The 27,095-nt window shown below is 37.0% G+C and overlaps 1 protein-coding gene and 1 long non-coding RNA gene across 2 annotated transcripts in view; one reads left to right on the forward strand and one right to left on the reverse strand.

Annotated features, from left to right (window-relative positions):
• LOC133524407 (UNC93-like protein) overlaps positions 1-26,302 on the forward strand; it is a 39,815-nt gene extending 13,513 nt beyond the window's left edge. The window contains exons 2-11 of the mRNA XM_061860395.1: positions 5,295-5,549; positions 6,773-6,891; positions 11,588-11,750; positions 19,197-19,320; positions 19,993-20,139; positions 20,531-20,597; positions 20,848-21,007; positions 22,769-22,873; positions 23,331-23,493; positions 24,361-26,302. Coding sequence (XP_061716379.1) covers positions 5,403-5,549; positions 6,773-6,891; positions 11,588-11,750; positions 19,197-19,320; positions 19,993-20,139; positions 20,531-20,597; positions 20,848-21,007; positions 22,769-22,873; positions 23,331-23,493; positions 24,361-24,644 — 1,479 coding nt within the window. The 5' untranslated portion in view covers positions 5,295-5,402 and the 3' untranslated portion in view covers positions 24,645-26,302. The remainder of the gene's footprint in view (positions 1-5,294; positions 5,550-6,772; positions 6,892-11,587; positions 11,751-19,196; positions 19,321-19,992; positions 20,140-20,530; positions 20,598-20,847; positions 21,008-22,768; positions 22,874-23,330; positions 23,494-24,360) is intronic.
• LOC133524411 (uncharacterized) lies at positions 12,388-18,750 on the reverse strand. The gene is made up of 2 exons (XR_009800373.1): positions 18,301-18,750; positions 12,388-17,151 (listed from the first exon to the last, which is right to left on the reverse strand). It is a non-coding gene; the product is annotated as an uncharacterized LOC133524411 (long non-coding RNA).
• Positions 26,303-27,095: the final 793 nt, after the last annotated feature.

A 27,095-nucleotide genomic window follows, 5' to 3' on the forward strand; every position in this document is an offset into this window, starting at 1 on the left:
GGAACGCAACGCGCTGCAATCAGTCATAATTTTGAAGTCCTTTCCTAGCAAATATACCCGAAACTTCTTTAAGGAACAGACAACAGCTAGAGTTTCCAATTCGTATGAATGGAAACTCTTTTCCTCGGGTGACGTCTGCCGACTGTAATAGGCGATCGGCTTTAGATCATTAGTGCCAGGAGTCCTTTGTAGCAGAATACCTCCAATGCCGTGCTTGCTGGCATCTGTATGTAGTTCCAGCTCAGCTGTGTGATCATAAATAGCTAAGATGGGCCTACTAATCAATTTAGCCTTGAGAGTCTCAAAAGCCTCTTCCTGTGCACTTGTCCATTCCCAAACAGAGTCTTTCTTTAATAGCTTCGTAAGGGGATGTGCAATTTGGGCAAAACCTCCTATAAATTTTCGGAAAAACCCAACTAGACCTAGAAACTGCCTAACCTTGTGAATATCGCTTGGACGCGGAAAACTTTGCACAGACTGGATCTTCTTTTCTCCCGGTTTGACTCCCTCGGCACTAATTTCATATCCTAAATAATCGATCTTCTCGCGAAGAAAACTGCATTTAGAAAGATTTAGGGTCAAATTGGCTTCATCTAGCATTTGTAGGACCTCCTCTAGTCTATCTAGGCATTCATCTGGATTCCTACCAAATATTAATAAATCATCGATATACACCGTTGCCTTGGTATAACGAGCAGAGCCTAGAATGCGGTTCATCATCCGCTGAAAGACAGCCGGTGCATTGGCCAGCCCGAATGGCATTCTATTAAATTCAAACTGGCCGTCGGGTGTAACGAACGAAGTTAGATATTTGCTTTGTTCTGCTATGGGTACTTGATAATATCCCGAGGCAAGGTCCAATGTTATAAAGTAGGCCTGACCAGATAAGCGAGCAATTTCGTCATCAATGATTGGCATTGGATATCTTTCCTTTATTGTGGACGAGTTTAACTTTCTGTAATCAATGCACATTCGTAGACTACCATCGGGTTTCCGTACAAGAATGATAGGACTGGCATATTCCGATACAGACTCTCGGATTATACCAGCTGCCAGCATTTCATCAACCATGCCACGAACTTGCTCTCTTTCATGGTGGGACAGCCTATATGGTCGAGAAGCTATAGGGCGTTGATCATTTAATTCAATAGTCATTTGAGTGACATTTGTGCATCCTAACTCTCCTAAACTAGACGCGAAGCAATGTTTATACTTGTTTAGTAACTGTAAGAGCCTATCTCTGTGCTTTTCAGAAACATTGTCACCTATTCGGAGTTGTGACTCTATTATATCATTGGATTCTACATACTCGAGTACTGTAGGGGATTGCGTAGTAATTCGGTTCACCAAAGCTACCCTTTCGACACGACATACAGTGAAATTTTCCATCATCAAACAGGGGCAGCAGCATGGGGTTACGACTACATGAACAAAACCATTCTTTACAGTATAAAGGCCCCCAGTTAAAAAGAATTGTTGTCCGGGTTTGCCTATTAGGCTTTCCCTAACCATGATGCTTCCACTAAAATTGTCTTCCGTGACAGCTTTGATTGACGCAGGACCGTACAGTTCGATATCGTTTGAAATTGAAATTTTGACTATCGAGGAACGGTTTGCTTCTGGCTGTGGCATTTCATTTCCAATGTCTATGAACCGCAAGTTCTTACAATCTTTGATAACTATAATGTGAGGCAACTCGGTATACGATTGTCCAACTAGAACAGGTCTGTCAAGAAGACTGTCTTCCACTACTTTGCAGGGGACGTTAGCTTTAACACCATCAATGTCGATATCGAGCCGTATTTCACCCAAAGACTTCACCAATCCGTTTCCAAACCCTTTCATTATAGATTCTACCTGATCATATACAATACCCGAAGAAGAAACAAAAGATTGTTTAGCAAGGGTAAGCTCACTGCCGAAGTCAATAAAAACTTCCATTAATTTATCGTTTATATAGGCGTTTTTGTAATATTTAGCGTTACCTTTTTCTGATGCATACAATGATCGGACCTCTGGGGTTTTAGTAGACTTATTTACAGACTTTCTGCTAAAACAGTCCTCGGGTTTATGACCGACCTTGTTACAATGATGGCATTTAAGTAGTGGTTTCGGGCATTGTGAGAAATGATGACCTTTCTCTTTACAGTTAAAACAAAATGGGCCCTGTGGCTGTGCCCTATTCTTAGCACCTTGATTATTAGTGTTAGAATTGTCGGACCAACTTTTGTTTCTCCCATATCCTCGATCTGGGTTACTTAACTCTTTATTACTGATTAAAAATTGCAATAGTTGTTCTGGGTCAGAACATCGCACGGCCACAGCGCTCGATTTTGTGGTTCTGTCGGTAATACCGTGAATTATACAATCTACAGCCTTCTTGCCGCTAATGCCGCACTGATGCAGGAGAGCCAATTTTTCATAATAATAAACCTCTATTGGTTCGTTAAATTTGCTCTTCCGCTTCAGCATTTCCTCCAAGATTTGGCCATAGTTTTCCTCACACGGAAATGCTTTGACCAATTTCTCTTGCCATTCAAGCCATGAATACAATATAGTATCTAAACTTTCATACCACACTTTGGCCAAACCTTGGAGCTTTTGCATAGCAAAATGTATCGTCGTTTTATCATCCCATCCGTATACAGCCGCACATTCATTGACCTTTTTCAGCCATACATCAATACGTTGGTTTTTAGAAGAGGGATCAAAATTTGGAAGAATGTTTTTATGGTCTATGCTTTTGTTGATTGTATGCGGATGAGGTGATAGATTATTTTTAATAGAATTAACTATTTGTGCTACATCTTCGGTAGAGAAGTTGTGGCTCCTTGACCGTCGTTGCTGTTGCTCGGCATCGCGACTGGTACCAGACCTCACGGTATCATTGCACGTGGTGTGGTTGTGACGACTGCTAGATCTACGAGATGAGCGCCGTCTGTCCTCTGACAGTCGTGATCGCGCCCTACTTTCGCGGTCCTTTTGGAACTCGCGTTGCAAGGAATCCAATTGAGCTCGTAAATCTAGCAGCTCACGTCCACGTCCACGAGACCTGCTACTTCGGGTACGTACTGTGCCACTTCGACGACGAGAACGGCTGCGGCTCCTTCTTTCTACACGGCTGCGGCTACGCTCCCGACGTGGAGATCGTGCAGATTGCGCTGCTGATGTTCGAGGAGAAGCAGCATCATGACTGACTGGCGTATCCAACCGTCTCCTCTTGTGGCTTGGTTCTCCATGACCAATGTCATTCATGATTTAAACCTCAAAACAAAAACGTAATAGGCATTAGTTAGGTCACAGTAAGAGTTAAACTAAAACAAGATAATATAACCTAAAAAGAATGTAAAAATAAAATCATCATCATCATCATCATCATCATCATCATCATCATCATCATCATCATCATCATCATCATCATCATCATCATCATCATCATCATCATCATCATCATCATCATCATCATCATCATCATCATCATCATCATCATCATCATCATCATCATCATCATCATCATCATCATCATCATCATCATCATCATCATCATCATCATCATCATCATCATCATCATCATCATCATCATCATCATCATCATCATCATCATCATCATCATCATCATCATCATCATCATCATCATCATCATCATCATCATCATCATCATCATCATCATCATCATCATCATCATCATCATCATCATCATCATCATCATCATCATCATCATCATCATCATCATCATCATCATCATCATCATCATCATCATCATCATCATCATCATCATCATCATCATCATCATCATCATCATCATCATCATCATCATCATCATCATCATCATCATCATCATCATCATCATCATCATCATCATCATCATCATCATCATCATCATCATCATCATCATCATCATCATCATCATCATCATCATCATCATCATCATCATGTTCAACAATCTGTAATATCTGAATACAAAAACTTATTTGCCAGCGTGGATTGAAAATACATATGTATAGTGCCACTACCGCATTAGTGCGATAATTAGCACATCACGCAACTATTAATACGCGCTTAAGTCCCGTTTGTGTTAGTTAATAAATCTGTAAAACGTTACACGATACATGTACAATTTGCAACTCATGTGGATCTAAATAAATTTCAATTTATCGTCACTTGTTGCAAACTTCCAATTTTTGCACCTGTATCGTGATGTGCAATAATCGGATTAATTAAAGTACCCACCTCAAAAAATATATAAAATCGAAGAATTCCAACAATATTAAAGTCGGTGCTCGAATCGATCTTTGAACCAGCATTCGTTTAAACTAAATAATTCACTTTTCTTATGGTTATCATTATCACTTAATAATGGCACTACAAAATAAATAAATAAAAATGTATGGATATGGGCGTATACTTACGCAATTTAGCGTTGGTTATCCCAATTTCTGAATTGTAATATATCACACCATATATTCAGAAAAACAACTCAATACTGGAATTACACTTTATTCAACTGCCACTTAAACTAGCACTTCCACTAAGGTATACATACTTTTTGGTACCATAGAATACAACCAGTTGTTAACACTACCGCAGTCAAGCAAAGAATGACCTGTCAGCCCACTGTTCGGTCCTTTTAAAACCTCCGCTCGGTCACGCCATCTCTCGGCGTGTACTCAATGTTACCGATATTGACATTAAATTGGCGCGTTTTGTTAATATTACCACAAAATACTTCAACATTAATCACGAAACCCAACATTTATGTAAGCAAAATATATTATAATAGCGTTGTTTGGTTTAAGAATAGGAACCATAAAAACAATGATGCAAAATACGTGACCACGATACATTAAACATGACTAAAGTAATTTTCCTACAAAATATTAGGGTACTCTGCAAAAAGTAATATGTTTTATTAGCAGTGGGTAGATACATAAATACATGTTTGGTAAACATTACTTGTCATATCTGTGTCGTGCGCTCGATTACTAAATTTACTGTTATAATAATTTTTAATAGGATATGTCAACATTTTACATATAAATCGACGTATCGCGACAGTCCGGCAGATATCCTTATTATTCGACGTGATAAACCTAAAGTTATAGGTCAATAATTAATGTAAACCTAAATTTAATTAATCATAAAGTGAAAAAATCACTTGAGGTTTAAATTTGCATTTGCTTCGGTTACAGTATTAACAATGCAGTAGTCGGTAGTAAAGTTAAATTAATTATGAATCTTAATCTTAAACTATAAAATCGTATAGGTACCTATCTAACTTTTCTTTATTGCTACAGGTACAATATCAAACTAAAGTCGTGTAACAACAAAGTTTTTATTAAAACGGTGATTTCAAAATGAAACTATTCTAATATAAACCTTATAGTGCAATAAACTGAAGTGCAATGTGTGAAGTGAAGAAGTCCAGTAGCATGTCGAAGACCGAGAAGGGAGGCAAGGAAGTGTTACCGAAGCCAGGAGAGACGTGGCGGATCGTGAAGAATGTTGTTATCATTAGCGTGGCGTTCATGCTGCATTTTACGGCTTACAGTGTGAGTATCACAACTTTCGGATATCATTATCATACTTATTAATATCCGTCCGGCCGTCATCGTTTACAAAATTTAATATTAAATCTTATACCTTTAAACGAGCAATTCTTGTATATATATTATATTTCCGGGATCTCGGAAACGGCTCTAACGATTTTGCTGAAATTTGGTATATGGGGGTTTTTGGGGGTAAAAAATCGATCTAGATTAGTCTTATGTTTGGGAAAACGCGTGTTTTCGAGTTTTCGTGCGTTTTTCTTTCGACGCAGAATATGGTCGCTAATTTCGTGTTGCCGGCCACTGTCCGGACGGTCCAGCGGGTTAAGACGCGGACTGCTAAACGAGTGTTACGGGTTCGATTCTCGCCCGGTGACTAACTTTTGTTTTTTTTTTATATGTTCAAGTTTATATATAATTTTTAAATTTTTATTGTTTTAGACAAGTTTAATTTAGTAAAAAAATGTAGTTAAGATTATCACCTATACACCACCATATTACAATAAATAGGTATAACCGAGCAAAGCTCGGTCGCCCAGGTACTTAGATACTTAAGTAAGAACTTCTTAGCAACTGCATCATCAGACATTGGAAATTTGGGGGCATTTCAATTAATGTTGCCCCCAAATTTCCATTACATATATACATACATTTCCAATCCAATCTTATGAGTTCCAATGTATATCGATAAACTCAATTATCAATAAGTACTTTTTCCTTATACTAATCATCGTTCTCAGCTTTAGTTGTAAATGACGACTAAATTTATATTATTTGTATTTAAGTAGGTATTATTTAGGGGTCGATTATCTCTAGTTAGAAATTAATGATTATTTAATTATTTAAACTTAATTGGATAAAATACAAAAAAAAAATATGTTCAAATGACGGGCTTAATGCCTAATAATAGGATTATGAGTAAAGTTAAAAAAAAAACGCCTTATATAAAGAAGGACATTGAGTTATTATTTGGTTTCTTGTTGCTTCACGTACAGCGCGATGCTATCGTACAAAGGACCGAACGCCGTCTCTTGTACTCCGAAAAGTTAAGGATAAATTTAGGTTTGTCACTTGCCACCCCGATATTGTTCTGACTTGTATCGAAATTGTTGCTATTTGTTTCACTGGTATTCTTAACTTTCGGGAAGAGGAAAAACAAATGCAAACCCAAATGAGTATCAGTATTGCATTGTTGATGTTGCTGTATGTCCGTGTTATGATTACAGGGGGCAGCCAATCTCCAGAGCTCAATCAACGCCGAGGCGGGGCTGGGTACCGCGTCACTGGCGGCCGTGTACGCGGGTCTCATCTTCTCAAACATCTTCCTGCCCGTGCCTGTTATCAAGTAAGAGGCACTAGTCTTTTGAAAATCGGCGTCTAGCCGACGCTATGAAAAATGGTGTTGCTGCGCAGTTGCGTCAACGTTGCGTCGAGCAGCAGTCAATTGGGTCTCTCTAAGTGTGAAGAATTGAATCTTCAGAGCTGTATATGCATTATTTATACGCCTGGATTGCTAGCCTCCTTGTGTCCCATATCTTCTATCAAGAAGTCCAAACACCAACATACCATACAACGGTACATCAGTACCTACTTATCTTATTAATGTAGTGGTCGATCAAAGGGCCTTATTTTTACGAGTCTTACTCGTATACACACTATGTCGCATTTGACCAGAAAATGGTGACGCCTGTCAAAATGGAAGAGCACATTTGTATAGACTAACATTTTTGTTTAGAATGAGTGTTTATGTCCTGTACCGCTAGTGTAACTAAATTCGATTTTGAAACGTGACGTACGCGTTTGCGTTTAGTCTCATTTTGTATAGGTTTTTGAACAGCGCGCCAAGCGGGACGTTTTGGAAAGTCAAAAATCTCATACAAAATGACACTTAACGCAAACGCGTACGTCACGTTTCGCTGTCGAAAATATTTACACTAGGGGTACAGATCTCATGAGTTTGTAATAAGTATACATATATATGTAAGTACGAGGAAAAGGTAATGTTTCGTCATGTCGGATGATAATGAGTTCGTGGTTATTTTAACAACAAAAAGAACGACTTAGTATATTGAGAATTTTACAGGCGCTTTAAGGTGGTTCGATTTTCATACATAAAACAATCGCTATTAATTAATTAATTACACAATATTATTACATAAATAGTTGCGCATCTATCTACTTTCGAATATTCATTTGCGCTAAATTAATAGAAAAACTTTGTTTCATACAGAAATCATGCAATAATCAACGTTATATTTTTATAAATTTTACTTATGTGTGTGTGACAAATGTCGTGTACAAATACATTGCGGCGTTGCCACTCCATGCTTCGGACTGCCATCGGCGCGACGTTGCGATGTTTGACGCGTTTTTAGCTGACTCTGTCGACACTGACACTCAGTGTGACCAGGCGTACGATAATTGTCGTACATGTACGATAATTTGGGCCGCGGTATGACATAATGTTCCAAAGAGCATTATCGTACACTAAAGTACTATAATTTCAGCCCTTGGATGATGCCACCTTAAAAGTCTAGTAATTTGAAGCAAAATATGACACTTTCTCTCAGAAATTGGCTAAAATTAGTATCTTTTGGGTGTTCGGCTCCTTGGTGTAAGTTTAAAGTTTAAAATGTCTCAATTTCCTGTATACCGTTTGAGTCTATCCCAAAAATACACAAACAAACAGATTTTTTGCGCAATTTAGTCGAAAATTGTCTTAATTTATTATTAATTGGAAATTTAAGCTTATTTTGCTAGACATTTTTAGGGGCTGCCTTTTTGATTGGCGTACGATATTTTTTTCAACGGTACAATAATATTGACACTCAAGTACGATAATTCTCTTCCGCTCGCCTGGCAACTCTGCTGAAACTTGACAGGACCTGGGGGCCTACCGCGAAAACCTAAATTCGCAAATTGCGGGGATCTTTCTCTTTTACTCTCACTAAGACGTAATTAGAGTGACAGAGAAAAATGCCCGAAATTGACGAATTTCGATTTTCCCGGTAGCCGCCCTGGTGCTTGAGGTACTTGATAGAAAACAACGCTGCCGCATTGTTCTGAATTGTGATTTTAAGTGTTTTTGGATTGAAAATGATAGCAACGTCTAAATCAAGTTACAAAAATCATCGATATTCTGGTCCGCGAAAAACCAGGAAAAGTGTAACTGTAATTGGAGTCTACAAAAATGACCAATTCATAGAAAATAATATGACCTAGAAACTAGTTCATTTTTATAAAACTCAATTTTGCCCGAGATTGTACTTAGGCGAATACCTAAGGGAGCTAAGTGTATTGATCTTGAATAATTAGTTGGCTAATATATGACTCCAACATGATATGGACATTTACATCATAACTATTATACCTAGTTGGTTACTAAGTTCTGTTACTCGATTTCTTTCTTTCTTCCTAGCGTTGTCCCAGCATATTGAGCATATTGCCACGGCTCAATGGAGCCTGGGGTCCGCTTTGACAACTAATCCCAAGATTTGGCGTAGGCACTAGTTTTTACGAAAGCCACTGCCATCTGACCTTCCAACCCAGAGGGTAAAACTAAGCCTTGTTGGGATTAGTCCAGTTTCCTCACGATGTTTTCCTTCACCGAAAAGCGACTGGTAAATATCAAATGATATCTGTTCTGAAGTTCTGTTACTCGATTTGCAACCTCTTTATTCCCGTTAAAATAAATGCTACCGAAAAAATAAAAAATGACATAATGTGGTGGATTTGTGAGCTATAATTATATACCACACATAACGCTTATCTCGTCGTATCTATAATGAATTGGGGCCTAAAAGAGAATCGTATTCCAATTTTTTGAAACGCTTGTATTACTTTCTATATTAACTAAAAGTTGCCTTAAAATTCAGCTTTTATACTAAAAACGGCTTTAAATATGTTAAATTAACAAAATATATTTTGACAGATGCTTTCGCGCCCAAAACGCTCTTTGAAAATTGTGTGACGTCACAGTTTATGGTTTGACACATAACTACATACACACGTAGAAGATACGAACTGTCAACTAATATTTGTCATTTGTTGTTAATCGCCTAACTGTCAACAGTGTCAATCCGAGAGTTGTGACGTCATCAGAATCTTCAATGACGTTTCAAGTTTGGTCACGTGACGTGTGCCAAAAGATATTTTAAATTCAATATTTACAAAAATATGGTCATTACAGGTCCCCTAAAAGTAGTTTAACCAAAAGAATTTATTGGGATACAATTATGCCCTAAGATTTGTAGATGGAAACAACCCTATTGCGTTGCACAAATGTGGGCACCCGCCAAACATGATTTTGGGTGTGTCATACTCAGGGCTAACACAGATTCATTTCTGTGAAAAAGGTGTGAAAACCGGAAACTGGAAACCGTTCTCGAACCAATAGTGAAGCCCTTAAGCTACACCCTATTTCAACACCAGCCATGGATCTTTGAACAAGACTCAGCTCCTGCACATAAGGCAAAAACAACTCAAGCCTGGTTTCGAAGGAACAAAATTGGCTTTATTGCCCACGAAGACTGGCCGTCCTCCAGCCCGGACCTTAACCCCCTGGATTATGCCATATAGCAGGTTATTGAGGAGAAAGCCTGTGCTAAACCCCACACAAATATTAACTCCCTCAAGCGGGCCATAGTTAAGACAGTGACGGAATTAGACATGACAATCGTGCGTGCCGCTATTGATGACTGGCCTCGTCGTTTCAGGGCCTGTGTCAAAGCCAGAGGAGGCGATTTTGAATGATATTGTCATATGTGATTCCTGATTTTGTGTACTTCATTTTACTTATTATTTTATAATATATACTTTATTAAACTTTCGTTGGTATATTTTATGTAGATAAAGATTATTGCAGTAACAGAATTTAATAACCAACTAGGTAGAAAACAATGCAATACATAAACACATAAATTGGATATGATGTGATCCGTTGAATGAAATTGACAATAAATAAAATAAATAAATAATTTTCTATCCCTAGGCATTGTGTGAAACTTCTAGTTGTGTCAAAATATCGGGAAATCAATAATATAAACAAAGATGGTAAATATCTCATTTCTTTTTATAATGGTTATAAATAGAAGGCCATGCAATTTTGTAACTCACTGTAATTTAATTAAATGTATCGTAAAAAAAAGTTTTAATTCTACTGTAAAATAGTACCTACTTTTTTAAAGGCTGGGCAGTAAGGGAAAACAGCGTTTTTTTTTAAAAAAATACCGGAAAATCTGACTTACAAATTTGGACTTTCTTAGGTTCATTCTACTTAGAATCTTCTCCACCCTAGCATTAAAAAAAGATATCCTAAAATATCCATACCATTACGTCACATTTTAGTGTGAAAGAAATTTCAGTGTAAAACTAAAATTTCAATACAAATTTTCGGGTTTTTATAGCACGAGGATTGATTATGCTAGTGATTCTGAGTTGGAAGAACCCAAAAATATCATGATGTGTGAGAATCAGATTTTTAATATTTTTATGGAAAAACGCTCATATTTCTCATAAAATAATTTATTAATAATAGGTACTTGATAATACTGATAACAAAAAAAAAAATAATGAGTCTCGAACCCACATCCTCTTGCATGTATTTCCACGTACATACCGCAACGCTATTGAAGCCTACTCACGCTGTGCCAAATTGTCTACTACAAGGATCCCAGTACGACTGTTTGAATGTGTGAGTGATAGTTAGAAATAGAGTCAAGAAACATTCTGTCGACATTAAGGGGTAGTTTTTGTACAATGAAGTGTTCAATGTTTGTTTTAATAGTTCAATATTTATTTAAAGAGTGCGCTAAACATAATTTACAGTATAGAAATACCAAAGACTACTCCACAAAAAAATTAAAACTCAAAATTTGCAATTGTGGCGCCATCTAGTGAGGTTTAAGCTTTGGGTAACCTAGTCGAACCACCTTAAATTGAAATAACGCTGCCAGACGTCATTGTCTGATGCTTAGTGGTTTTTCGGGTTCTTCTGTTATTACGTTTATCACATTAACATTATAATAAATTTTCAATTTCAGATGGATGGGCACGAAGTGGGCGATGTCTCTGTCGTTCATAACGTACATGCCATACATGGCGGCGCAGCTGTGGCCGCGGTTCTACACCATGATACCCGCCGGCCTGATGGTGGGATTGGGCGGCGGGCCGCTGTGGTGTGCCAAATGCACGTACATCTCTGTGGTAAGCGAGCGATGTCTTTATAATGTACATGTCGATTCTACATCATGATATCCGCGGGCCTGATGGTTGGTTTGGGCGGCGAGTCGCTGTGGTGCGCCAAATGCACGTACGTCGTACTCGTACATCTCTGTGGTAAGCTAGTGATGTACATAATGAGATCATGACACTCGCGGAATTGTGTGCCTAGCCAAAGTGTTAATCGTTTGGGTTACGACGGCGAAACTCTGTGTGTCTTTCTATCTCATCTCATATTAGTGCGACAGTGATAGTTGCGTTTCGTTCGCTACGGAGCGTAAACGATTGGCATGTTGGCTACGCACCCTGATGGTCGGGCTGGATGGCAGCCGCTGTGGTGCGCCAAGTGCACGTTAAATTGGTTATATCTTAACTCAATAAACCAAACTTCTGTCCTACGTCTTTGTATACGCGCTTAAATACGAGAGTATTAAATACAAGCATGACTCCAACAAGTTTATTTGTTCCTTGAAAATCAATAGGAAACAAGCCAGCAGTGCAGTTATACAAATATGTTCTTCATACATCGTTCCGTTCTTATCAAGTGTTAGATCACTACGAGTATAATGCTATTTGTCATTTCAATAAAGCTATTATTAGATTGTCTCACTAAAATACTGAATTAGTTTACAATAGTTTATTTATCTTTGAGTTTTTACAATTAAAACAATACAAATCCTTCCTTCAATCGCTTGAGTTTTTTCCTCTCAGTCGTAATCTAACTGTTAATGTCACATTTTACCAAAACCGCGGCAAAACTATCTGTCACTTGTCAAACACTTGACAGAATAAAACTAAAAGATCGTTCGAGATATCCTTAATATCTAATATTCGGCCAACCTGATAATCTAGAAGTTTGTCCTCAAACTCAATCTAGCAGGTACTGAACAGTATAAAACCTTGTTTTTCAATGAACCACACGAGTATACATAAGTTCATACATTAGTCTCTAATGTGCCATCATGAATTTGTTTAATTAACCTTATTTACGCAAAATTTTGTAACATTTCACCCTTCAATACACTGGTCTCTAATATGCGGCCGTGTATATCCCCTTTGTCAATCCAAAACATTAACAATATCCACCTGAGATGGCATTTCACTCCACACCACACCAGTCACTAATGCGGCTGTATGAACCTGATCACTCAGTCTAAAACATCAACAATATTCATCTGAGGTGACATTTTCCATTTCACTCCGCACCACTCAAGTCACTAGAGTAGCCGTGTGAACCTGGTCACTCAGTCTAAAACATCAACAATATTCATCTGAGGTGACATTTCCATTTCACTCCGCACCACACTAGTCACTAGTGCAGCCGTGTGAACCTGATCACTCAATCTAAAACATCAACAATATTCATCTGAGGTGACATTTCCATTTCACTCCGCACAACACTAGTCGCTAGTGCAGTCGTGTGAACCTGGTCACTCAGTCTAAAACATCAACAATATTCACCTAATGTGACATTTCATTCTAAACTACATTAGTCTCTACCGTAACCATGAGCCTGGTCACCCAGTCTACAACATTAACAATATTCACCTGGTGTGACATTTCACTCTAAACCACATTAGTCTCTAGTGTAGCCGTGGACTTGGTCACTCAGTCTGCAACATTAACAATATTCACCTGCTGCGACATTTTATTCTAAACCACAGTAATCTCTAGTGTAGCCGTGACCCTGGTCACTCAGTCTACAACATTCACAATATTCACCTGGTGCGACATTTTATTCTAAACCACAGTAATCTCTAGTGTAGCCGTGACCCTGGTCACTCAGTCTACAACATTAACAATATTCACCTGGTGCGACATTTTATTCTAAACCACAGTAATCTCTAGTGTAGCTGTGACCCTGGTCACTCAGTCTACAACATTAACAATATTCACCTGGTGCGACATTTTATTCTAAGCCACAGTAATCTCTAGAGTAGCCGTGAACCTGGTCACTCAGCCTACAACATTAACGATATTCTCTTGATGTGACATTTAAATCCAAACCGCACCAGTCTTTAGTGTGACGGGTGAACCGGTTCACTCAGTCTATCCATATTTACCAACAAATAACAGCAAAAAAGGCAACACTAAATCTTTTCATACTTGAATGTCTTTTGACAACAATAAACATGACGTTTTCATAAACTAAAATCATTTTCTTTGACTTTCATTTTCTTTACTAAGTACATCAAGTTTCTTAGGTTAGGTGGAATGGCCTTCTTTTCAGGCATACAATTATATTTTCACTAACTATTCTCACTATCGGTTACTTTGTTCAGATCAATCAACATATCATATTGTATCATCTAAAAGTCAAAAAATATTTTGAATAATCTGCTAAACCTGAATCATCAACATATCAATCATCATAATGCTATACTTTAAATTTGCATGACTGTATACAATCTATAACCTGGACATTTTTGCATTTTCCTTGTGTCGGTCTTATGCCCTATTATTTTGTTAACTGCCCTATTTCCACCTGTAATTCTATAAATATCTGAATTTTGTGTACCTACTTTATACATTTATTTATTTCATTTTCAATACAAACTTACAGTGTACACCAAATCGCTTATATGAGAACAATTACATAAAAAAAAAAGTCAAAGTATGTTACAGGTTTAAACATATCTATAAACATAGCTATATACATTCTACATATATTTCCATAAGTCATGAGGTTCAGTAAATAGGGCAAATGCAGCATCTGCTTCAATAGTGCAGTCATCAATACATCATTCAGTTACGGATCGACCTAATATATATATAACAGGAAACAGGTCTACCTTAGGCACATAATCTACCATATCACGACGTTGGCAATGGCGGCAATGCTCATCTCACAGTTATGGTCACGCCAGTAGTGATCTGACCATCTGCGACATCGAACATAGGACTGCGCTCGAGCAATCCCCACAATCGGTTATCAGTTCAGCCTTCAGAAGAAAAGCCCTCGCCCCCGAATGTCAGCAAGCAGCACCGCAGAACCTCTGCGCCTCGTGCGCCTTCCAAAACGCATCAGGGGTCTCGTGACGTTGCCGATTTATGCTCAGCGGCTCCAATTGCTCCGACGGCCGTGCACCGCTCCGGCGTCCAGTCTCGCACAGCCGTTTAGCGGTACAGACTCGTACCGCCATTCAGACGTGTAGCCTCGCGTTAGAAGTCCAGACTCGCACTGTCGCTCAGACGTGCAGACTCTTGCCAGTACATTCTGCAATCATAACTCAGGACAATATCTGTGTTCGGCTTAACATAGCATGTTTCATTCAACATTTGAAATTACGGTTGAACTATCTTTGCTTACTAAATATTTTCTAATAATTTATCAAAATACTTTTTACTAAATGTTTGATCAAAACGAATTACTTAAATATGAACTGAGGAGGCCTGTGCCCAGCAGTGGGACATTATCTTGTAAAAATGATAATGGCTTCAATTTCATTGACATGCATCAAAATGCAAACTTACAAAACAAGACACAAAGTCTCATATTAAAAATAGGTTTTATATTAGTTAAATTATGTCAATAAATATGTGATCAAAATATTGACTTAAATTGTAGATCCAATACTGTATGAGCTATAGCAAGCTATCTTAGTCACAATAGTAATTACCGGTAATGTAACCCATTTCTCCATTGTAAAAATGATAATGGCTTCAATTTCATTGACTGCATTAAAATGCAAACTTACAAGACAAGTCACAAACTCTCATATTAAAAATAGGTCTTATATTAGTTAAATAATGTCAATAAACATATGATCAAAATTTTGACTTAAGTTGTAGATCCAATACTGTATGAGCTATAGCAAGCTATCTTAGTCACAATAGTAATTACCGGCAATGTAACCCATTTCTCCATTGTAAAAATGATAATGGCTTCAATTTCATTGACTGCATTAAAATGCAAACTTACAAGACAAGTCACAAACTCTCATATTAAAAATAGGTCTTGTATTAATTAAATAATGTCAATAAACATATGATCAAAATTTTGACTTAAGTTGTAGATCCAATACTGTATGAGCTATAGCAAGCTATCTTAGTTACAATAGTAATTATCGGCAATGTAACCCATTTCTCCATTAAGTCATTGTACTAGAGTCGGCATCTCTAACAAAATGTTTCCACACCTCAATGAAGTGTCGGCACTTCATTAGGTTTAGTACGACTCCGACTACAGGCGTGATACACGCATGTGACAAAAAAAAAAGTTATTTTTTTTTAAATAAACTGAAAATGCCTTTGTGCGTTATGAAAATGCATTCTAATAATATCAAGAAACGTAATTAAAGCAATATAATAAAGATTCAATGCGAAAAGCTCTTGTTTTAAGCTCATTTAGATTATTTTCAAACGTCACTTTAAACACTCACGGTGGTACGCCATTTTCTGTGGCGCATAAATTACATCTCGCAGATGTAATACATAGGTACTAATGATTACTTACCTTATTCTTTGCAAAATAATAATTATATACCTACACCAATAATGATATATTACTCTTTATCTCGTAATTTTTTTTGTAGTTTCTTCTCTTCTCATATTTAAAGAGTATATTATGCTATAAGTGCGATTTGATCAAAATTGCTACGAGTACGAGAGTCAAATAGAAAGTTCAAAGCTTTATGACTATTTTTATAAATCTTAATGTCGTCCGTATCACATACGTAAAACAATTTAAATACACTTATAAGGAAATACAATACATTTTATCTAGATTCTTTACAATGCATATGTAGACAGAAAATGAACAGTTGTCATAACAGTTTCGCCTCTGGCTAGCTACACAGCTATCCTTATTCTTTAGCTTAGTGACAGATGTCAAACGCCGAAAATGGCGGACACAATTTGTTCTCGATAGCCTGTCTAGTATATTTATGTCAATGCATTTCTCACAAACAAAAAAAAAGATTATGATTATGATCTTTTAATGTTAATTCTCCATACAGAATGTTATATACCAATAATTTATTTTATTTTAACTCTTGTAATTAAAAATATGTCTTGTACCACTTATTATTATAAGTATTTTATTTATACACTAGCAGTTTTTGAAGCGGATGCATGTATATCACAGCACTTGTGTTTATCTAGTGCCAATAATTTATTACCATTTCATGACATTGTCAGATTTCAACAAATTTGCTTGCATGAAACTTTCAAATACTTCAACTTGTTGAAACAAGGAACATGTGTGGAGTATACTTAACTTTTGTTATAGCAGCAAATACAGCATCCCCTTAACTTTTGACATAATACCTGCAGTCATCTCTCACCGCAGATTGCTTTTACTGTAAAGAATCCCTTGCACCATCCAGTTCGGGGAGGACACCCATCACGCACTTGCAGTACCCATTTGTGAAGACATTTGGAGATTCTAACAACACACAACATGCAACATGTTACATCTCACTCCACATTATCACTCGTCATGTAGATAAATACAGTGGAATCCATTTATTAGTCAACCGCTTACTATGACATAATTATTGTGTGAAAGTTTGAATATAAAATTCCTTGTAACAAAATCGCATAAGATGACTTGGCTTAAAGTGACAATTCGCTTAGTATGACCTATTTATCCTATTTTTATCAAATCATGGCTGACACATTCACTGTTTTTTATGGCAGTCCCCACACTTTCTACGCGAGGATGCTTGGTGCATGCTTGGCGTCTAAGTTGTTTAGTTTTGATTCTAATTGACAAGTTGATAATTGGTACAAAATTAATAAAAGTCATCTCTCATAAAGGAATTTGAGATTAATTAAGACAACATAAACAACAACTAGGTTTTATATGACATCCACTTAGTATGACATATTTGTCACAATCGATTGATGTCATTATATGCAGATTCTACTGTAAAATTATTGCACTGTAAGTTAACTCTGTAATATGAATCTTGAAATATTATTCTTCTTGTAGCAAGGCATTCAGTAACATTCTTTGGTTGCACTCAAGTAATTAGTATGAGTAAGTAGGTCTTCATGACTAACCAAGACTTAGTCGATATCTCTTAATATCGACACAATTTGCATTCCACAACAAAATATTATTATGAATAATAATTCTATATGCATAGATATATAAATATGTGTGTCCTGATTGACTGATTCATTAACACAGAGCCGAAAGAACTAAAACTAATAATTAATAAATGGCCACTTTTACAAGTATCATAACTAAGAATTAGACAACAGGCCTAATTCTTATTTACTCATCACTGAATTAACTACCTCTGATAATACAGTCAACATCAAGAATTCATGTGTAAAAGAATTTCATACTTTTTTTCTTTTTTACTGCACATGTTACTACAACCATACCATTTGGACAACACAGGCCTTTAGTGGCTATGCTGGCTTGATATATTTCATTTGAAACATGTTAACAAATATTAATTATTCAGTTAACATAACAATTTTGATCTGTCGGAAACATACCTCAAAGCGACTAATCTTTTGTATTAGTCAATTTTATGTCTGGCAGTAATACTCACATGTCATTATTTAAACCAATACTTACTTGTAAATTATGTGAATGCCAATGAAACATTCTATAATTTGACCTTACCTCACTTCATCTTGTGATTATATATTTTTATACCTCCAAACCTTTTACACACGGCCATAGTGCATATTTGAGTGCAATAATTCTTCAACAATTAGGCCTTTGTGGGTATGCCAACCCCCATCTTGTTCACCCTGCAATTTCATCTTAGAATTCTAACATGAAGCTTTACTCAATATTAAATAACCAAACTTTCGTATCTTTCTTTGCATGTTTTAAGGTTAGCATATGAGCATTGTTGTTCACATGGGTATATGCCATTATAGCTATGATTTCATGCTGTAAAATGTTTTCATATATGTAATACTCAGGATTCAAGATTTGTTAGACACTATAGCACTCAGTTTGCTCTGTCAACATGAACTCTGAACATGATGGCCTGTCCCAGTTTTCCTTTTTTTTTGTTCTTTGATATTTCTTCAGTTCTATCCCACTTCTGATATTAGATTGTCTCACTAAAATACTGAATTAGTTTACAATAGTTTATTTATCTTTGAGTTTTTACAATTAAAACAATACAAATCCTTCCTTCAATCGCTTGAGTTTTTTCCTCTCAGTCGTAATCTAACTGTTAATGTCACATTTTACCAAAACCGCGGCAAAACTATCTGTCACTTGTCAAACACTTGACAGAATAAAACTAAAAGATCGTTCGAGATATCCTTAATATCTAATATTATTCAACTCAAATTGAGCTGATAAATTATCAAACATCACACATTAAGCCACTGTTCTCGTTTTGCTACTAAATTAAATTAGGTACCTATCCATATTCATGGCCTATTCAGGCAATAGGATATTTACAGAAATGACTCTGTTTTACTAAATACAAGCTTAATATTATATTTCAGGTGTCAGAGGTGCACAGCAAAATATCCAACATTCCTGCCGAGGCACTCCTGGTACGTTTCCTGGGGCTGTTCTTCATGATCTTCCAGATGAACCAGGTGTGGGGCAACCTCATATCTTCGCTCGGTAAGTACTTGTCAGAGTAGCTTACTCGTGTCAAGATTTTCAATAGGTTAATCCTCGTAAATCGTATATGTTTCTCCAGAGCTTTTCATAAATACCGCCATATTACGTATCATTATTTATTGTCCCCGTACTAGTAATTTGAAATTTTAATGTTGAACCTCTCATTAGTTCATTGTCAACGGTGTCATATTCACTAGGTGCACGACTGGTATAGGGTTGCTACCTTTTTTCCACAGAAAAATTGTATTTTTGTCAAAATATTGAAAATAATATAGTATTTACATTTACTGGAAAAAAATGAAAAAAAAAAACCGATTTGCAGCGTTTAAAAATCCAAGACGCATACGATGGGATATCAGTGATATTTGTAGGTATACCCCTTTCTTTAGTGATGAGTGAGAGTGTTTTTGTATAATATATAGTTTGACTAAAATATAGCACGATATATGGGTGGCAACCCTAGATTTGTTTGTGACAATCAGCGCCACTTCTCCCTCCGCCGAATTTGTACCTTACCAATACCTAATTATTACGACCGGAGATCGTTCTTACTAACCAAGCAGACTTATTTAATAGGGTCACGTTTCTGATATTAGTAGGTAAAGCAATTTTGTCTAACTTTTCTTTCATATGGAACATACCAAGAAATGACGCGTGTTTTTCTGTTTCCAGTACTATCATCGTCCGATAATGCGGCGGCAGTGACAGCCGTGAACGAGACGATGATCCCGGTACTGTGCGGAGCTAACTTCCTGCCTAGCGCCGATGCGGGCGAGGCGTTGCAAGCGCAGCCACAAGCGAAGATACAGACCATCGCCGGTAAGATAGACCAGTAGATTTTTTTAAGCTGGCAGACGGAATACGTTCGATGTCCTGTGTTTTTGCCAGTTCGGTATAAATAAACACCCTTACCAGGATTCGAACCCGGGACCTCCTCCTTTGTAGGTAGGGTCACTACCGACTAGGATAAGAGACCATCAACCTTCAACAACTTTATCTTTATATTCTGCATGTATGTATGCCAGTAGACAAACACTTCCTCCTCCGACCTTCTTAACTCGTTTCTATCCTGCGCTAACCTGGTGAATATTGTCGTCCCATATTGTTATAAAGTTTTACCAATTAAGTAATCAAGACTTTTTTAAGTTCAGTCAGTCAGATTGAAAGCGTTATTGTGAACGTGTTTTTTTTACATTCTTTCTTTTTCCAGGTATTTATCTCGCGTGCATGGCCGGGGCGGCATTGATTGTTGCCGTCGGTGTGGATTCTATGAAGAGGTGAGTTAAATTTAACCCATTTAAAGTATACTTAAAACCCTGCCCAACTCAGACCAATCGAAAATATACCTTGTGTCTATGTCATAAAGACTTTACAGGAACTTTTTTTATTGTATTCGATGGAGGTTCGACTGTTAATTGTAGTTCAAGGCTTAGTACTTACGAATACTTCTATTCTTTATTATGCACTTCAGTATTGCGTATTGCGGTTGAAATAACTTTTTACCAACATTCAAATATTTAACATCAGATACGACACGGGTCGCAGCGGCTCTGGAGAAGGAAAATCCGGCCTAGAACTCTTGGCTGTGACGCTTCGGCTATTGGTGGAACCGAACCAGCTGCTCCTCATCATAATTAATATCTTCATAGGAATGCAGCAGGCTTTCTTCGGCGCAGACTTTACTGCGGTGAGTTACAGTCGATTATAAACCTTGTATCAGTGCTATAAGGGTCAGGTTTATGGTTGAGCCGAACCAATTGTAACTAATCAACATTAACATCTTCATAAGACACGTCATAGACATTACTGCGCTGATGTGAGTTACATTCGATTTTAAACCTGTCTTCATTGCAACAAGAGTCAGGGTTTGGTACCAATTGGTTAAAGGTAAATCCGGCCTAGAACTCTTGGCGGTAATGCTTCGGTTATTAGTTGAGCTGAACCGAATGTTACTAAACAATATTAAGATCTTCATAATAATACAGCAGGCATTCTTCGAAGCCGTCTTTACTGCGGTGAATTACACTAGGTCAGGGGTCACCAAATGACGGAACGTGGTCCGGATCTGGATCGCCGAACTATTTCATTTTTAACCGCCTTCAAAAAAAAAGAAGGTCTCAGTTTGACCCGTATGTTTGTAATAAGAAAATTAATAACCATCCTGGTAATTACTTAGTTTTTGAAGGCGGTGCCAAACCAACAAAAACGTTCTTTGCTGCCATACAAAAAAATAATAATACGAGTATAGTTATCACTATAACTATACTGTGCAAGAACTAAATTAATGAGTAAACGTGCAAGAACTAAATTAATGAGTAAACGTCTTTTTATGCAAGTAGGTGCAGAGTTCTTCATTGTCTAAAATGTTGGTTTGGCACTGACTTCAAAAACTAAGTAATTACCAGGATGGTTATTAATTTTCTTATTATTAGGTATTAATTACTTTTTGGCAGAAAATTGCTTTACAACGGGATAGGGACAAGGATAGGGGTGGGGTATATAAAAATTATTTTGTGTTTTTCAGTGGGTTGGTTTTTTTAAGGCGGTTCCTTTTTTTTTTTAAAAGATATGTAATTAAGTTATTTTAGTTTTGATAGATAGATGAACCATTTATTCACTTGCCACAATACACACAACTAAACAAAAAAATTATACAAACAATAGCAACACCAAAATAAAAATTAAATAAAGAACAAAAAGCATCAATAAAAAGTAATGTGTGCTGTGTGCGTTGCAGCAAAACAAAAGGGTTCTGGCTCAGTTTTGCTTTTCTTTTAAATTTTTTAGTATCTTTTTTATTTTTTTTGGCTAATTTAATAAACTCAAGTACCTAGAAACGTCGCGATGGTCATTTTATTTTAAGAACTGGACCCCTGTAGAATCTAATTGGTCACCCCTGCACTAGGTTGTGAACTTTGTATCAGTGCAATAAAGGTCCAGGATCTGGTGAAGGCAACAGTGCCATTTCTGGTTGATGAAATGTCATTGTTGACAGCTGACAGATCATATCCATGACAAATCCAGATCAAATTCATAACTAGTTATTACAATCAGAACAAATCTCTAGGCCTAGAACTCTTGGCGGTGACGATTCGGTTATTGGAGGAGCCGAAATAACTGCTATCTACTGACAAAGAGAATTTGAAATAGAGGTGGATTGTCAAAGAAAACTTTGTAGCCACAGTAATTTTTATTGCTATCCTTCGACACATGATTGAAACTTTTAGAACGCCGTTTGACTTTGATCCTTATTATTTCACTTAAATTTGTTAAATATCAAAAAGTGGCGCCATCTAATAGAACAAAGGCCAAAGGTTTCGGCATCGTTTCGAGCGATGGCGCCATATCATTTTCCCGTGTAAGAAAGGCCTTACAGCTTCTTTCCTTCCCTGCTCCATGTAAGCATCATGTATACCGATTAATAATACCATCTAACTGACTTTTGCAGTCGTTCGTGTCATGCGCCATCGGCACGGGCACGGTGGGGTTCGTCATGATGGTGTTCGGCCTGTCGGACGCCATCGGCTGCGTCGTCACTGGGTACTTGGCTAAGGTAAGTCAACGCGCCGTTTTATGTTCGCGTACGTATGTCCGGATGTTCTCGTCTACAGGTCGCATTATTCAACCACTTCTAGTGAAATTTGGAGAGCAGGTTCGATAATTACATAGATTTTTTGTCGATTCTTTTTTTTCAAAATGGCGGAGGCGGGGTTTCGCGAGGTCTACAGCTCATACAGCCACTAGAGTATTATGTTATGTTATAACAAAGTTTTCAGAGAAAATAAATAATATTTTCTCAGTAACTCAGCCTGCCCGGCTGACGAGATTACTCGTTCTTTTTTGTTTTGTTGCATAATGTTTTGAAAATAAAGGATAAATGGAAAATAGACTGTTTAGGGCGATACTAGATCTCGCGACTCCGGGATGCCAGTCACCAGCCCACTGCTCTACTAAGTAACTGAGCTACAGAGATTTTACTATAAACCCCAGTTTACACTTCCCGCTTTTAGATTTCAGGACGCATACCTCTGATTATCGGAGCGACAATTGTTCACACTGGACTGCTGGCAACATTGCTGGCGTGGCAAGTGCAGGCGGGCTCGGGCTACGTCATGTACGCGATCGCCGTGCTGTGGGGCCTGGCTGACTCTGTGTGGATGGTGCAGATCAACGGTGAGACAGATGTCTTTATACAGATGTTTAGATGCTTCTATGGTTCTGATTGGTGTCTATTTCTCGCCGAATGTTTGCTGCATCACATAACATCATGCTGGATGTAGATAGAAACCGAGGCATAAGCCAGTGTTATACTTATATTTATACGTAACTCTTGTCTTATAAGTGATATTGATATGTACTAGGTAACATTTTGTTAAGTTGTTATAATAAATAAAGTTGTATTGCTTTACTTTATCATATCACAATTCAAATATCCTATAAATAAAGTTATCTTATGGGTGCTTATGGCAATCAAATCCTTAATACTGGCGCGGACAACTTGGTGATAGGTTTGATCTGTTATAAAAAAATGTACTAACCATCCACCACCTTTACTATTTTAGATTTACATGTACTAGATCTCCTGCTGTATTGAATACTAGATGACATGTGAATATTAGTCTAATGATGTACACTGGGTGATTTCGGGGTTAGGTATGATCCCTAATGTCCAAAATGTATTGAGATGATCATACTGAACAAGGTTTCATTCATATGAAAATCGTGAAAAAAATACACTCCCGGGCCCATACATTTCATCTACTTCGGGCCCTCAAGGGTGTAGGTATATTAGATTTATTCCCGCGATTTTGTGGGTAGTCCCACGGGGAAATTTGTTTATTATGACCATTTTAACACATTTTTGACATTCGGGATCACGACTCCAAAATCATCCAGTAGATGAGTTAACAAGCGAGAAATTAATTAAGATTATTACCTCCCCTTCACTTCCTGTTACTCTAATATAATATGTATACGCTTACTAAAAGCACACAAAATACAACCTACCAAGTAATTCAAATTAAATTTCTATGTTTACAGCGTACTACGGTATCCTCTTCCCCGGTCGCGAGGAAGCCGCCTTCTCCAATTTCCGTCTCTGGGAGTCCGTAGGTTACATCATCGCCTACATCATCTCGCCCTACCTCCGGACCAGCGCCAAGACTTGGTTACTATTCGTCATGATGGTGGTCGGAGTAGCGGGCTACTTCACCGTCGAGTGTAAAGAGAGCAGGGTTCAGAAGAAACTCGTAGAAAAGGAGAAGGAATTGGGATGTGAAAAGGGTTGTGATAATATAGCTTTTCAGAGTATTGAGAGGTTTTGATTGATGCTATTTAATCGTGTAAAATTCGTCTTAGAAAGTTCTCATCTTTAAGATTCGCGTAAAATTTAAAAACCTTACAACCTAATCGAGTCAAAGCTCTAGTTCGTATTCAATTTTTAGTCTTGAGACTTTTTAGGGAATTTCTTTGAAAAGGAAACACAAAATTTACAAGGTTATTTTAATATGCATATTGTGGCCATACAATTGATGGTAAATTGGTAAAATTGGTAATGTATTAGACTCGAAAGAGACTAGAGACCATGCGTCAAGTTTTTATTTAAACTGAAGACTCTAGATCAGGGGTTTCCAAACTGTTTACCTGAGGGCTACGGCCAGGATTTTGGCTCTGATGCTTTCCTTTTTGCGGGCCGGATTGTATGGCCTTTGTCTATATCTATATAAGCAAGGGCTCGCGGAATCGATGAGGCCCTCGGGCCCTAGTTTGGAGACCCTTGCCCTAGAATATAGAGCTTAGACGTTGAAGTTAAGTGATATTGTAAATAGAAATATATTAATTAAATAATTAGTCGATGTTAGTTATGCGTAATACACGTATTGCGGGCGATACAGTATTTTAAAGTAACTACCTATGTATTATTGAATATCTTAAAATTTATTGATACGAAAGGTCAGTTATGGCAAGGGCCAATAAACCAACCTATAAATTTCCCGATTATATTATTCCTGACAGATCACTAAATTATTTCCAAAGTTATGCAAAATGTAAATATCTAATGATTCAACAGTTTTTTTTACTAAAGGATGCGTAACCGACATCTTTCATCTACTTTTTTAGAGTACCTCTAGGTAGGTACCTATTTACCTATGTGAAATGTGAATTTATTTTAGTTATGTTTTTATTTTTATTACATAAGTTGAATTAAATTTTCACCTCAGCAGCTCGAACAAGCCTACTTTCGTCACTCCAGGGAGTGACACAAAGTAGCTTTTTAATATAGTGAAGGCCATGAATACAGGAATACAAACTTTACTTGATGTTAATTTTTTTAACCTTTTTATATGTTCTCACTACTGAGGTGAAAAGTTGTATGTGTCACACGAGAGCAAAGTTATATTACATCTCGTGTTTTTGAGTCCTCTCAAAATCAACACTCGCAAGAAAAACTAACTTTCCTCTCTTGATGTTGCACAAATAACTATTGTCTTATAGTTTATAATTCCCGAAGACATAAGTTAGCATAGAGTGCTCACTCCATACAAAGACAAAAAAACTATTAATGAGAAGTTTTAACACTTTTAACCGAGCTTTGCGAAAACTTATTTATAATAAGATTTAAGCTTAATAAGTATTAAGTTTTAAGCAAGTTTTAACCTTTTAGCAATGCGTTTTACCACACCTGCCACACAACTAAATATTATTAAGTAAAAAAACTCACGTATGGAGTGAGCACTCTAATGCTTACTTATTTCTCTATGGTTCTATTAACCCTTGGAGTGGTAGGCCGTCGGCTCCCGACCGATTGCGTCATTTAAATTTCAAATTTGATTAATTGAAATAATATCAAAATTCCTACAACTCAGTATGTCACTTGAAGAGTTAAGTTTTCCAGTGATATACGAATTATATTATACCTACTAAGGTATAGTGATACTATTTGTTTTGTGATATAAAAATAAATTTTAAAGTTAATAAATAATAGTGTGTTTTTTATAAATCCCTTAATGAAATCAGCAGACATATCAGCTTGGAGGATTTAACAACTGGAGACGCATTGTCTGTAGAGTCTGTGCGGAAAGAGAAGAGTCGTGGAATGTTTATGGCCTAATACATTCCACGACTCTTCTCTTTCCGAACAGACTTTAATTTTATGTACAAAACAGTCTGCCGATTTTTGATAAAGCTGGACGTGTGATTGAAGTAATTTGCTTGAACATAGGTACGAGGAAATGCATACATGTAGTATGGGGACTGTGTACGGGTTAATTTAGAACTATAGTTTACACACGTTTCTATCTGTAAATATAGCTAACATTCATTCAGCAATTTTAGTATATTAAGTTCTAACCGCCTCTTCTTAAAATGCGAGTCCTAACTATACCCAACATCCAATATACGGTCCGGTGCCTGTATTCAGCGGTATGCAATTACGAAGAAGTGTCTCGAAGTACTGTCTGTGCTATTTCTATGTATAAGAAAAAAATACTACGATGAAATACCTACTTTTTTCGGTTGACCGGTTCTCCGCAGAATTCAATGTGGTGACTATTTACTTTATGTTTTTATTATACCATAAACTTGCCGCAGAAAATGATTCATTGTAGTTCTTACGTCGGAAAATTTTCAGATTTTTTCCCGGTTAAGATACAAAGAAACTGTATTTGAACTGGATTTAAAAAATTGTAGAGTCAGACCAAGCTAAGTTGACAGCGATTTTGTTAGTTCAGACGGTGCAAATGTCACTTTAAACGTCAAACTTTTATGAAACTATG

Source organism: Cydia pomonella, chromosome 13 (genome assembly GCF_033807575.1).
Source record: "Cydia pomonella isolate Wapato2018A chromosome 13, ilCydPomo1, whole genome shotgun sequence".
NCBI lineage: Eukaryota > Metazoa > Arthropoda > Insecta > Lepidoptera > Tortricidae > Cydia > Cydia pomonella.